At 39.6% G+C, this 14,457-nt stretch overlaps 1 protein-coding gene across 8 annotated transcripts in view; it reads right to left on the bottom strand.

The window, feature by feature from the left end:
• Nucleotides 1–14,457, bottom strand: part of MPP7 (MAGUK p55 scaffold protein 7) — a 143,014-nt gene that overhangs the window by 18,381 nt on the left and 110,176 nt on the right. For all 8 annotated transcript variants that reach the window (XM_068146048.1, XM_068146046.1, XM_068146047.1 and 5 more), the window contains 2 exons: nucleotides 13,908–14,104; nucleotides 13,318–13,382 (listed from right to left, as the gene is read on the bottom strand). In XM_068146048.1, coding sequence (XP_068002149.1) covers nucleotides 13,318–13,382; nucleotides 13,908–14,104 — 262 coding nt within the window. The remainder of the gene's footprint in view (nucleotides 1–13,317; nucleotides 13,383–13,907; nucleotides 14,105–14,457) is intronic.

The raw sequence follows: 14,457 nt of genomic DNA, 5'->3' as shown, positions 1-14,457 counted from the left end.
GTGAAGAGCTCCAAGGAATCTCTACATTCTAAACCAAATAGTTACTTATTTGTAACCAATGAACGTACTTGTGTCCTTACCCCCAAACTGGTCCTAACCTTTGAGAAGACTGTTTCTCCCTATTCTGTCTTCTGGCTCTCCACTCCAACATTCGACTTCCAATAGCAAAGACCCAGCATGAGAAGACTGAAGGTACCATCTCTGAGCTGATGGCAGCACTACATCATGTGGAAGTCTTCCAGAGACCAACCACTACCCACACTGTAGAGTCATTTTCCAATATTTGTGTAAAGTTTTGCCCAAGCAAACTACCCCCCATCATTTCTGTTCTTTGCATCAGGGAAAACAACAGCTTATTCTTTAGACCATCTCCCTAGATTGGCCAAGTCGTCCTGTTAACCATAGACCAAAATGTGTTACTGAAAGGATTACAGCACCAAGAAAAGGTGGACTCTGTTTTGCCACCTTCAATTTTTACAAAAGCGGCAGCTGACTAAGATCTGATTGACAAACCATGACAGTCCCATCCTGAGAATTCATGCAATCTGTATTTCGCAGACAGAAAGAAAAAATTTGGGGGAGGTGGCAGAGGGGAATTGTCTTTTCTCTTTCAAAGAGATGAAATTGATAAAGAAAATGCAGTTCATCTGGAATCACACCCTAAGTGCCATTTCACAAACATATTTCAATCTCAATGTAATTACAACTCAACATTAGTTTAGTTGATTAACTAACAGGGGTAAGAAGTCTATTTTCAGCACGATCAGATGACTACTGGTTCCACAAAGGCATGATGAAGTTATACCACACAAAGGTTTTGGAAACACATTGAAGTTCTTTCAGTTCTATGGTTAGTGTGCTCCTGATGTAGTTTATACACCACATTCAAAACCAGTGTTGTGCAATATGAAAACCATTCCTAATTTGCAGCACTGATCTAGGGTGTTTCAGTGAGCCCCGTGGCTTGGATGTACTAAACCACTTTGACGAGTTCCTTCCCATTCCTCTGTAGTAGGAGGATGAAAGCCTTGGGAAAAGGGCTGGTTGCCACACAATCTCCTCCAGCCAGCCTACAGCTGGCAGGATTTCTGGACAGTTTCAACTAAAATATTTTTACATAGCTTTTAAAATGGCACAAATTAAAAAGTTGAAACATATCATGGAACATTCACCTTTTTTAAATGTTACTTTTGTTTGAAATTTGGAATGTCGAAGCTGAAGCCAACGGACTCCTTCCCCTCCTCTTCCTCCCTCCCCGCAATGATACATGGAGCTCAGGCTAGCTTTAAAGCTAAATTTAAGTTGTTGAGTTATTATGACTTATTTTATTTTGCAATGTGGAAAAAAAGAAGTGGTGCCTGCAAACTTCCTTGTATTCTCATTGAATCCTCCCCAAATTGTTAGACAGACATGTACAAAGAAAGAAAGTATAAGCAAAACTTGGATAAAACCTTGGCAGTGTGTCTTCAAAGACTTACTCAAACTTTGCACGATACAGAAAACCTTTTGTTCCACTAAACACATTGCTGACTTAATGTACTTTAAAAGTCAATTTTTTTTCCCCAAATTTATATACTTTTATTTTTTTCCCTTAAAAGTCAAACTGGTATTTTAGTAGCTTGTTTCACCAGATAAAGGCGTCCTCTAGAGATAAATCCTTTATGTCAAATCCAATGAGCCATTTTCAAAACCTTAATATCCATGCTTTCCTCATGCAGAGTAAGGACATTTGTATGCAGATTACCCCCAAAAGCAAAGTGGGCACAGTAGTTCCAGGGAAAAGAAGCTGAAAGAAAGGAAGAAATTGTCTTTTGTAACCAATTGCTCACCTAGATAGGATCCACTGTTGTAACCAGCACATTCAGCATCTTCTGGACGAAGGGTAAAAGCATACAGAATAAGAGCCAAGAAATAAAGCAGAATAGTTAGAAGCCCAGCAAAAAAATACAGGAGAAACTACTTAAAAGATGACACAACTGTACCAAGCATAGCATTGAAAAGCTTTCCATAAGCCATTGTCTTAAAAACATAAAACAACATTGATTGTTTTATATTTTAGCTGGAGATACTCTGGAAGTTTGCAGCATGCACACTGATCCTTTCACCTTCAGCAAGCAAAGCTGTGATGACAGCAAACATTCTAAGAAACTCTAACATGGTGTTATTCACACTCTATCAGTTAGTAGAAAATACAATGCCACTTAAAAGAAAGCAAAATGTTTTTGATGTAAACCAAGCTCTTTTTTTTTTTTTTTTCCTTTTTCTTTGTTTTGGTAAATTCTCCATTATCAGACTGCAGCTTTAAGTTTTGGCTCACTGGATTAGACAGAAAGGTTTTTGATCAAAAACACATCCTCTCATTTGATGTAAAATAGCTATAATGTGTATTTTTACATGCCAGAGGCCCTTTGATCAAAAATATGAACTGCAATTTCTAATGCTTTTATAAACACAGGCCTCTTAAGTTAAAAAACCCAAGGAATAGAAGAGATCAGCTGCTATTACTTTAACATGTGCTGCAAGAGTAATGGTAACCGGCTACGCTCGGAGGGAAAAGACTAAAGGTGATACTACATCGATGAACTTTCTACCATCTCAGAGAAATACTTTGTTAGTATTAATTAGAAATGCAAGACCCCTCATGGTCACGTCATTAAGTCAGAACCATCCCCCCAGCCCAGCCCAAGTTTTGCTAACTGCATTTTATGATACCACTTTTCTGTACAGGGAAATTCAAGAGAGAAAAAGCAGTTTAAAGCAATAGTTGGAATTATTGATCTTTACATTAAGCAACGAGGAATAATCTGGTATTTTTATCTACTTGAAAGACGATTCAATGTATTTGGTGGCAATATAAAAGCATTCTACGTATAACATCTCTTAGAAACGCTGGACTATATTCAATTTAATTCTAAACACATGTTCTCTAAATAAAATCATTGGGCTATGCAGGGAAACTTTCGTACATGTACCTTCAATTTCCTCTGAGAAGCACAAAGGAAAAATAGGAAAGGAAATCATTAAACAGAGTGAAAACATAACTTAGGAAAGCAAAGTTAAAGTGAAGAAGAAAAAAATGCACCTACCACACTCAATCGCTTCCTCATCTTAGAACAGCCAAAAAAGCAAAGTATTATTGTTTAATACTTCATAAACAGGGGAAAAAAAGTCACTTTGTAAGCTACTCTAAAACCCCCTTACAGCACCTACTATATTGAAGCATGTACCAATGTAACAGCACCAAGTTTGATTCACATTTAACTACGCTGTAAGAAAATAACCTCAAAAGACATTGAAATATTCTGTGCACTTCAGATTTCCTACGGTTTCTCCCACTATTTTATTTGGGAGCAATGACCTTACCCAGTCGTGATGGAAAAATCACTTAGGTATTAAAGGCAAAGTTTGTTAATTCCATTTAATTAGTCTTAACCCAGAATTTCTAAGAATCAGTACCATGAACGCCACCTCAGTACTTTTCTGCACTTACAGTAATGGTTGCTGCTCCCCTTGGAGATGATTTTTTTTAAAGGCTTTTTGTTGCTGTTGGGGTTTTTGTTTGTTTGTTTTGTGGGCTTTTTTTTTTTTTCTCAATGTCTACAGTTGTGGCTGGGAAAATGCTGAAAGAATTTATATGCTCTTGCCATTTTTTCTCTATTATCCTAACATAACAGATTTACTTAAGACCTTCTGCTTGCCTATGTAAGTCAGTGGGTTTCTGCCTCCTTGATAGTGGAAAACATATTTTTTACAATCACCTTTGGGATTTCACAGAAAGGCAAGAAAACATAATCACAGAATCACAGAATGCCAAGTTGGCAGGGACCCCAAGGATCACCTGGTCCAACCTTTCCAGGTGATAGGGTATTTAGAATGAGATGGCTCAGCACTCTGTCAAGCTGACTCCTAAAACTGCCCAATGTAGCAGAATTCATTGTTTTCCTTGGGAGATGATTCCAATGTCCAGCTGTTCTCATAGGGAAAAATTTTCTTCTGGAGTCCAATGTGAATCTCCCCAGCAGAAACTTGTGCCCATCACCCCTTGTCTTTTCCATGTGACTCCTTGCACAAGAAAGGAGTCTCCATCTTCCTGGTAGCCACCCTTCATGTACTGGTACATGGTAAAATGGTCCCTGTTAAGCCTTCTCTTCTCAAGGCAGAGCAAACCCAGTTCTTCCAGCCTTTCCACCTATGAATAATATATACTAAGATCTAGATTTATAGAGAGATTTTACAATCTACATCTCATTCACATTTCCTTTGGAATCTGGATAAATATACCTCAGATAGAAATAGTTCAAAGAGTTTGCATGAATGCGAAGAAATTACTCAAGAGATATTTAGAACCTTTCTGGTGTACCAAACAAAGGCTAGCTCCAAAATCTCCTGCTTATTTGACTGCGTGGAAGAGCTTTTCCCATTTCATGTCATGAAATGGATCCAAGTCTTTTTTGCTTTGCAGAATCAACAACAGTGTTTTGCAGAATTGTTTCTTGGTGCCTTTTTTTCTTGCACGCTGAAGCATTAAAATATTGATTTGGAAGATTTCTTTTAAGCCTGCTTAAGGTTTTTTTCTACACTTGAGGTGATCAAATTTTAGAAGGTTGGAAACCTCTCGAGGTTTAGGTTTTAGAAGGCTGGAAACCTCTCTAAGCTGGTTGACCACATCTGGTACCTTAAAAGTATGACGACAGTTTTGTGAGTTGAGACTGAAAGTGTTGGATCCTTTCTCCTCTCCTGACCTTAAAAGTTCACGGTTCTTGAAGTGACAAATGCCCTAAAGCTGGACCTAGGATGCCAGGCTGGCTTCCAGGTACTATTTCTTTCCTCTTCTCTGTGCTGAGAGACCTCTTACACTTCATGGCATGTCTGACTGTCTGACAAGTTTCTCTCTATTTCTCTTTCCATGACTTTCAGTAGGCCACTCTTGCTAGAAATAAATCAAAGACATCAACATTCCCAAGTGAGCCACCTGATCCCAGAGAGCACAGGGCAAAATGTCAACAAGCTGAGGATTAATAGTGAAATAAATTGAAGAGTTCTGAACTTTTTGTGTGCTGTTAAAAATCTTCATTCTTAATATTGCTCTTGGCTTTCTTGAGGTACTCCTAAGGCTGAAGATAACAGCTTAAAATCAAAAGATGTGGGAAATCTGTGGGTCTTTGTAACTTAATGCATCTATGAAAGAGTCATCGACATGTAGCTTCCAATTTGAACTTTACAAGGAATTTACCAGGGCTTTTGCCTGTCCCCAATAAAGCCAGAAGGTATTTGCCAGGAAACTTTGTACTATGATTCACCACCAATACAGCTCTGTGTGTTTGAAGGAGTTGTGCCCATGCAGCAGATACATTCCTGAAGTTCTCAAGTTTAGAGACATGGAAAATTGGTGTAGATTTCAGGTTAATATAGTTTCACTAAACTGAAGTGGGGTGAGAAAGGAACTAGTGTTTGTCTGGAAGGAACAAGTAGGAGACTAAAAGATGACATAGAATAAGGAGGAGGAAATTGTATGGGAAGTGGGGAGAAAAAAAAAAGCACAGACAAAAAACCAAAACACAAAAAGAAGATCAGTTAAATGTAGTGTGGTAAGAAGGGACAGGAAAGTACAAAGAAAATAGTCATGGAACAGGTTTATGAAACAACAGCAAAGCAGAACCAAGACATAAATGGGAAAAAAAAGAAATAGGAAACACAAGCACAATGGAAGCTTAGGATGTAAGAGGTTTTTATTCATTGTAGAAAGATTTCAGCAGAGCCAATATGCTAAACTGTAACAATGCAAACCAGTATCACACACACTGTATTTTTATATTTCTTTTAACTGAAATATATTAAAACTTGGTTTTGGGGGCCTCATCTAAACCATATTCCTCATGCAGTTCAAGACCAGTGCCACTCCAGGAACTTCCTCAAGTCTTTGGAACAGTCCAGCACCAGACAAAAAAGTTTAAGCTTTTGCTGACTTTGCCTCAACAATATTTCCATCAAAGAAAATTGCTGAAATATTTCTCAATCTAAAATTAGACCCAGCAGCTCTGTTCTCTTTCCTTAGAAGTGATCCTTTAAACTCTGTTTCACTCTGGTAAGCAAGTGCATTACAGTGAATATATTAAACACTCCTCAAGTTTTACTGCTGAACAGCCCCACACAGCAATCAACATCTATACTCTTTTGCAGGCTTCTATTCTCTAGAATTCTGTTGATTGAACAATACATATGTGTCCATGCTATAGGAAATTTAAGGTGATCTAATTTAACCTTCTCATAACATCATCAGATTACAGTATCTCTACCAAGATAATTAGGAAAATGAAGGAGGATAGTTTTGCAGTGAAGGACAGAGCAAGAGTTTATGAGATCCGTTTCCACTTCTGTCTCATGTGACCTTGACTCAAATGTGATCCAGCTTCAGGTTTCCTTATTTTCTCTGTGGTAGCAGGAAGCTAGCATTTGTAAGGAGAGGAGAATTCTGAACAAAGATGCTAATGTGCTAATTTAACTGGTTTATTTTTTTGTAACTACCTACAGGTGGGCAATCAAGTTTCAAATAGGAACACAGCAAAATACTGAGGAGAAAGGCAGAGTTAAGATTGTGCAGCAATTATAACCAGCAAGAGAGTCCTACTATGCATTTATCCTAAATGGTTGGTCTTCAAATACAAGTGGTACAAAGTGTTCATTCTTTTAGCCTGTTTAAATTCTTTTGTTGGCAGAACACGATCTTCAATTCACAAGACACTCATCTATGGATAAACTGGGTTACATCTTGTTTGAATGAACACCATTTGGCTGCAGTTAAATATTTCCTCTCGCTCATACAATGCCAATCACATATGGTAAATCAAAATTGAAAGTAAAAAGGGTTTTAAGCCCCAGAAAAATGACATGATGATGGCTTTGCCACAGTGAGTATTTGCAATGAGCATTAAATATGCAGACCAAATGCAGTTTCATGGAAAAGCCATCTCTGAACAGCTCTGTCGTGTAGGCTACACACATATACATATTTATATATAACTATGCACATACACATATGCATGCACTGCCCAAGTTAACAGAAGTTACAGGCTATGCTAGCATAAAATATAAAGTTACCAGTAATTTTCATACCAGAGACAACACATATATAACTTAAGAATAAACACAGCAACCACTGTGAAAGCAAAATCATGCTGAAGGAGCATGTCATGGCTGATTATTGCAGTTTGTGATAACTGCAGAACAATGAGTTCATTCTTATTCAAGGAAATGTACTTCCCCCCAGCCCCCCTCAGAGCCCCCAGGTGATCACAGTTGTATCTACAAATTAAAGTAACATACAAAAAGCAAGAATGACCATGATTTTGGTGATGACTATTACAGTCAGAGCATGAGAAGTCCTTGTATTGAAGTTAACAGACTAGAAGCTATAAAACAAATGAGTTCTTCCCCGTATTGAGTTTCATGTCACTCCTATCTGGCCAGGATGCAGCAACAGGAGAGCTTACAGAGCTAACTCTGGCTACTAAGTTGTGCCCAAGCTAAGGCAGGAATGCTGCCAAGCATTATTGAGGAACACCAGGTGAACAGGTTTCTGTGGAGCTGGCATTCAGTGGTGGCTCACAAGCTCAAACACACTCAAGCTGATTGCATGCAGCCAGACACACCTCTACTGTGCCTCCCCTTGTGTCGCACAGAGCTCCCTCTCAACTCACACCAGGGGAACTACACATAGAGGATTTGTCCTACTCATACAATCTCATGCAGCTCTGGTCCTTCATTTCCATTCTGCTGTCCTGTTTTCTTTTCTATGCTGCTTTTTCTTATTTTTTTTTACCCCAGTGTAATTTTCCCAAGGAATTACTGCACAACACTGCCTTCTGATGAAAAGTTGTTGCTACCAACTATTGAGAAAAACACTGAAAATGCTTGAAATGTTTGTTATCCCTCCAGCACCTCTGCACTAACCCAGAGCCTGGGAGCTAACACTCTCCATCCTATCAGCACATCTAACTGTCACTTAGCTCATGCTTTTGAAACGTACCAAATATTAACATTGAACTTATCGAGGATTTCTACCAACAACAACAAAACAAAACAGGGCAGAGTTCCTATTAGTAGTTTTTGCAATCACCACTTCAAAGACTTTTAACAAAACACATACATTAAACAGAATCCAGCACCAACTGAATCATAGTGCAAAGAGTAGCAATGCTCTTGCTTAATACTGTTGTGCTCATCTAATCATTTCAAAAGCCATCCTCAGTGGAGTTTTACCTAACTAGTTTCTGAGCAGCTTTTGTCCATCTGTTCTTCCATTGCCCTTTTGCAATACTTGCTCCTTTTTTTCCATCCTCAATATGAAATTTTCCTTTCCTGGTTTTGCCTTTATTCCTGCTTTTTCTACATCTTCCTCTCAATGTAAAACCATCTCCTCTCAGTGGAGTCTCCATCTATATTATCAGTTTCCCTCCTACTTTCCTCTCAGGTAACATCAAAAAAGTATTTCATATTTAATAATGCACATTCTGCATGTGCAGATGAGAAGGTGTGATCTCACTTACCTTTCCACATGGAGTGCACACTGTTCTGCCCTATCCTGCAGCATACACGTGACAGCTTAGAGGTTTTTCTCTTTGACTGGTGCAAGATGAGAATGATTCTACTTTGTCTTCCAAGAAAACAACTAAATGCCAGGAGAGGCGTTTGTGTGGGTCTCCCACAGAGCTAAAGTATTTACTTGTACTTGCATTCACTTTATACATAGACACAATTAAACACCTGACTTGGCTACTGAAGTCAAACTAAGAATTGGCATTTCCATTCTAAACTGATCCTTTTAATATGAAAATTCAGAACTACACTGTGTTTCTGGGGTTTTTGGGGGTAAAAACTATTCTTGTTGAAGAAGTTCTGTTGAAAGTACTGTCTCTTCTCTTTCCTCACTGTGTGTATACATACAGGCATCAACAGAAAAGGCCACTTTCACTTGGCTTCCAAATTTATGATGCACAAATGAACAACTTTACACAAGACACAATTGCTATGCTGCAAAGGGTGAAAAATTCACAATGCAAGATAGAAAGAAGGCTTCCCCAAAGTAATCAGTCTAGCTCCTTGCAGGTTTTGAACCTTATTTAATTATCAAAGCAAATCCTGATGGATGTGAATGTTACTCTGTATGCAGTCATTGACTGTTTCAGTGAGCTCTTTTTCTAGACACAACAATCCTTCCTGGTTCTAGAACTAGCTTGAGAAGAAAGGTAAAAAGGAAGTTGTAGGACGCTTCTCATATATTATAAGATTGTGACTGATTTTCAGAGTAATTTTAAGTAGAATGACCTTATCACTCTGGAAGCCCCACCTAAGAAAGCAGAGCTGAGTCACATTTTCTGAGTAGCCAAGAAAATAGAATGTTTCTCCCTCATTCTCCCTAATGAAAACAAAGCCACACCCCCAGGTTTCTTCCTCGTTACAAAATATGGGATCTGTGGAATGAGTTGACTGCACAGAGCAGGCCGACATCCAGTGCTTCTAACAGTGTTCTGTCAGGATAGGGACTTACTAGCAGCTCTTTTGAAGTTAACAGGTTTTTGGTTCTGGGAGGCTGTAAGAGTATCAGCTGGCAAACTGCCCTTTCCCACCAAACTAAGGAAATTCAGGTTCAACTGCAAAGCAATCAACTTCACAATATACAGCTAGTTCAGGAAGATCTACAGAGCATCAGTTTCAACATTGGAGACGCTGAAGGCTTTCAATACAGGATTAAAAAAGAATCAGACTAAATCATGCATTACCAATTTCACACTGCACAGAATTGTTTTGGTTGGAAAAGACCCTTTAGGATCATCAAGTCCAACGATTAACTTAACACTGCCAAGACACCATTAAACCATGTCCCTCAGCATCACATCTATATATCTTTTGAATACTGCCACTTCCCTGGGCAGCCTGTTCCAATGCTTGACAGCCCTTTCAGTGGAGAATGTTTTCCCTGGCGCAACTCAAAGCTACTTCCCCTTGTTCTATCACTTGTTCCTTGGGAGAAGAGACCAACATACAGCTTGCTACAACATACTTGCAGGGAGTTCTGGAAAGTAAGGTCTCCCCTGAGCCTACTTTTCTCCAGGCTAAACAACTCCAGTTTCCTCAGCCACTCCTCCTAAGACCTGTTCATCTTCGTTGCTCCTCTCTGGACCTGCTCCAGCACCTCAATGACCTTCTCAGAGTGAGGGGCCCAAAACTGAACTCAGTACTCAAGGTGTGGCCTCACCAGTGCTACATACAGGGGGACAATCACTTTCCTGGCCCTGCTGGACACACTGTTCCTGATACAGGCCAGGATGTGATTTGGTATCTTGGCTGCCTGGGCACACCACTGGCTCATGTTTAGCCAGCTGTCAACCAGCAGCCCCACATCTTTCTCTGACAGGCAGCTTTCCAGCAACTCAGCCCCAAGCCTGGAGCATTCATGGGGTTGCTGTGACCCAATAGCAGGATACAGCACTTGGTCTCTGAACATTACACCACCTGACTCAGCCCATCGATCCAGCCTGTCCAAAGCCCTCTAAAGATCCTCTCTACCCTCAATCATATCAACACTCCTACCCAATTTGGTGTCTGCAAACTTACTGAGGGTGTCTCAATCCCCCCATCCAGATCATCGATAAAGATGCTAAACAGAATTGGTGCCAGTACTGAGCCATGGGGAATACCACTTGTGACTGGCCTCCAACTGGATTTAGCTCCATTCACCACCACTTTTTGGGCCTGGCCATTCAGCCAGCTGTTTATCCAGCTCATTCAAGACAGGAGTAGCCAGTTTGTCCAGGAGGATGCTGTGGGAGACAATGTCAAATGCTTTACTAAAGTCTAGGTAGACAACATCTACAGCCTCTCCATCATCCACTGAGCAGAGCACCTTCTTGTAGGAGATCAGGTTCATCAAGCAGGACCTGCCTTTCATAAACCCCTGCTGACTAGTCAGATCTCCTGGTTACCCTGTATGTGCTGCATGAGGGTACTCAAAATTATCTGCTCCACCATTTCCTTACACAGGAACTTGTTGAATGAAACTTCAGAGTACAATGGTCAGTGGGCCATACCCCACAATACAGAAAAGGGCTAAAAAAAATATTAAGAAATCAGGACCAGCAGCCCTTTTCAATTTTGTTTCCTGTGCCACTCTCCTTACATGTTTCCCATCCTGGCAGTATGCTGTTTGCCCAGTTGAGCAATGCATGGTTTTCCATTATTGTGATTGTACAAATACAGAAACAGCTTCCACTTCTTACAGTGTCACTGCTTGCTTGATAACATGCAAAGCTGTCTCACTTCAGAAGGATCACAAAGGCAGAGTTTCCCAGCTTATGTGGAATATTCTTAAGAACTCAAGCAAGTGGAAAGTTTTCCTGAGAGCAATTTGAGCTAAGTCCTAGTCACAACAATTTTTCTATAGCTGAATTCTTGTCCTTCACATGCCTCCTCTGTGAAGGATCTGAGTTTCCTCCCAGCTCGAAAACCCTGTTTCATCTTTGTAGGAAGGGATGGACCTCTACTCAGAACAGTACTTCCCCTCTTCCCATGAACATATGGCAAATTGTCACAAGATATGGGGAAGAGACAAACCTGCAATCCCTCTGCAGTCTTTCCTTGTTCAAAAGGCACTATCTTCTAGATAGCATTTAGCTGGACCCTGCTTTGTTTAAAGAAAGTCTAAAGGAGAACAATAACAGAAACACCACTTGACCCTAAGGCTTTGTCATATTCTAAAAGAAAGGGGAGGAAAAGAGGCTCTCTTCTCCCTTGTTTAAGCTAATTAAGGCAAAGTTAGTGGAAACAGCAGAGAACAATATTAGCCTTTGCACTGGGGGTCTGATTTGGGTTGCAATTTTCAATCAAGTCTGGGCTGCCTATTCAGAAGGCTGAGATGCATCTTGTCAAGCCTTTCACTTGAAGGTCACTAAAAAGATGCAGTCCATAACAAAAGGAATCATGCAGTGTTGCTGCAGCAGGTGATTTACCTCTTCAAAAGCACCAGTGCCACCTTAATTGAAGGCTCTTGTTGAGGGTATTATCCAGATTCAAGAACAGTGGACAGAGAGAAATAGCTATACCCTGGGATCAGACACTTTTCCAAAACTGGGGCAGAGCAACTTGACCTAGAACCTAGAAAAACAACATATTTACTACAAGCTGCAGGAGGCTCCTCTTTGTTTCTAAGATCTGTGTAAGTTAGAGAAGCTATAGTGCAATCATATAGTCTATTATTCTAATTACCAAACTAATCAAGGGCGTTGGAGTTAACAATAGCATTAGGGCACACCATCAAATAGTGAAATGGAATGAACAATAGAAAAATGCAGACTATTAGAAAACTAACAGTTATTATTAGTAACGATAAAGCTTCAGAACACAAAAGCCAGAGAAAGGAGTTAGGAAAACTGCAATAAGAAACCTTGTTGAGAAGCTTTAAAGTTAAAAGCATTTAGGTTTGCACTTAGTGTGCCAGCAACCACTGCTTGCCACAGTGTCCATACTCTCTGTTTTAATGTTAGAGAATGAAAGATCTTTGGAAGCTTAAGACCACTTTCTGATTACTTCTAGTTGAACTCACAAACAGATTGGCATTTAACATTGGCTTCCTACTGAAGCGTGATAGGTTCTTACACTGTACTCACTTGGCTGTGAGCCTGTACCACTGAAAGAAATAACAGGTCAAGTAAAATACACAGTAATAATTTACACAGATGTTGATGCAAATTCCAGTGGGAAGAAAATATTTGTTTCGATGTATGTGCTTTCTTGGAGCTTATTTTTCTTACATTGTGCAACTGCTGTATTTAAAACACTATGAAGAATGAATTTTAAACAGTAAGAAGTGGTTCTGTGAGAGCCTGTCAACGAACTGAAAGTCCTGACTTTTAAAACTTTTTTGCTGCTTCATAGGACACAGGACCTCACCAACTATAGCTGACCTTTTATCTCACCCCCAACCTACATTTCACTGTATCGATGTAGTCCAAATTGCATAAACTCTTGAGCCAATTCTGTGCCATTTCAACGGGAAAAGAACATTCTTCAACCTTTGTAATATTATATATCAAAACATTCATTGGGCTCAGTGCTTCAAAAACAAAGTCAGAGGGTTGGGAAAAATTCTTAGCCGCTTTTAAAGCTTTTAATTTCAGCTCTTACGTTTCTTTTCTCACTGATGCAATGGGATCAAGAAGATCTGCCCAGGAGAAATGCTCCTGTAGTCATAGGGCTGAAATGAACTGCTTTATAAGGTGAGCGATCTGGAGTATGATTTCTATGCCAGGTTAACAGACTTACATGACTTTCTGTTGGAAACTTTCAGTGGTTGAATCTGCACTTCTGGTCTTCTTAGTGCAAATCTCCTATAAAAGGGGAGGTGATAGGGGAAAGACACAAACTCCTCAGTTTTCACTGCAAGTTTCAGATTAATAAACACTTAACATCATGAGACTATTGCAAAATATCCAGAAGATTTTCAAAAGAAATTCACTTAATGTAATCTATTCACCATGCTAAAAAAAAAAAAAATAAATCCTCAGCCTCAAAGTTTTGTTAGTTCTCCAAAACCTGCTGCAGTTCCAATTCCTGCAGAGCACATCCCTGTGAATGCAGATACTGATGTGCTATTTTCCATATGTTTTTTCTTTCAGTCTGGATCAGTGATATCCTATCAGTTTTTATCATTATTGAACCCAGCCAGACAAATAAGGAAATCTAAAGGACAGCAACAGGTTTCCAAGTTCAGTTGTCTCGCTGCAAATGCAGGTTTATCATACCCATGTAACCAGGAGCATTACTTATGTCAACTATGCTAACTTAACACCTTAGCAAATGAGTGCCTTATCTTACTACCAAAAAGAATGAAACTGTACTTCTCAGTAGCTCACCTCTCCTGGAAATGCTTTGAAGGGATCAAGCCTGCTCTGGGATTGGCATCACCTTCATGTTTGGCCTGCCACCAGGTTGCATCATCCTGGCTCATGATCTGAAGGACATCTCCTTTTCTGAAAGCAAGTCCAGCTTCTTTACAAGGAATTGCTTTATCCTCATTAGGATCATAGTCAAATAGGGCTCTGATAAACATCTGAAAGAAACCATGTTTGATCTTTATAATCAAAGTATTAAATCTAATCCAAAGGTATTCCCCTTTTCTGCTTTTACTGTTCAAAACCGTTGAACAAAATAACAGGAAGCAATAAACATTTATTGCTGTAAAACATCCTCATAGAAGTCTAACATTACAAGTTCATATCTGAATGTTAAATTCATTGCTTCTGCAACCACCATGAAGTAAAGTCTCTGTGGTTCAAGGCAATTAGGACTCTGCAGGTGCATAGTGTGCCCATATGGGGGACAGAATAGAAGATACTTTTGAACCAAGGCTCTATCAAGTGTACGATGGAAGAAAAGGAGTACCTGGAAGCAAGTCAGGCCCTT

The sequence above is a fragment of the Melanerpes formicivorus genome, unplaced genomic scaffold (assembly GCF_026170545.1).
Source record: "Melanerpes formicivorus ecotype bairdi unplaced genomic scaffold, bMelFor1.0.p_v2 SCAF_13, whole genome shotgun sequence".
Classification (NCBI taxonomy): domain Eukaryota; kingdom Metazoa; phylum Chordata; class Aves; order Piciformes; family Picidae; genus Melanerpes; species Melanerpes formicivorus.
This window is presented reverse-complemented; position numbering and strand designations above follow the sequence as displayed.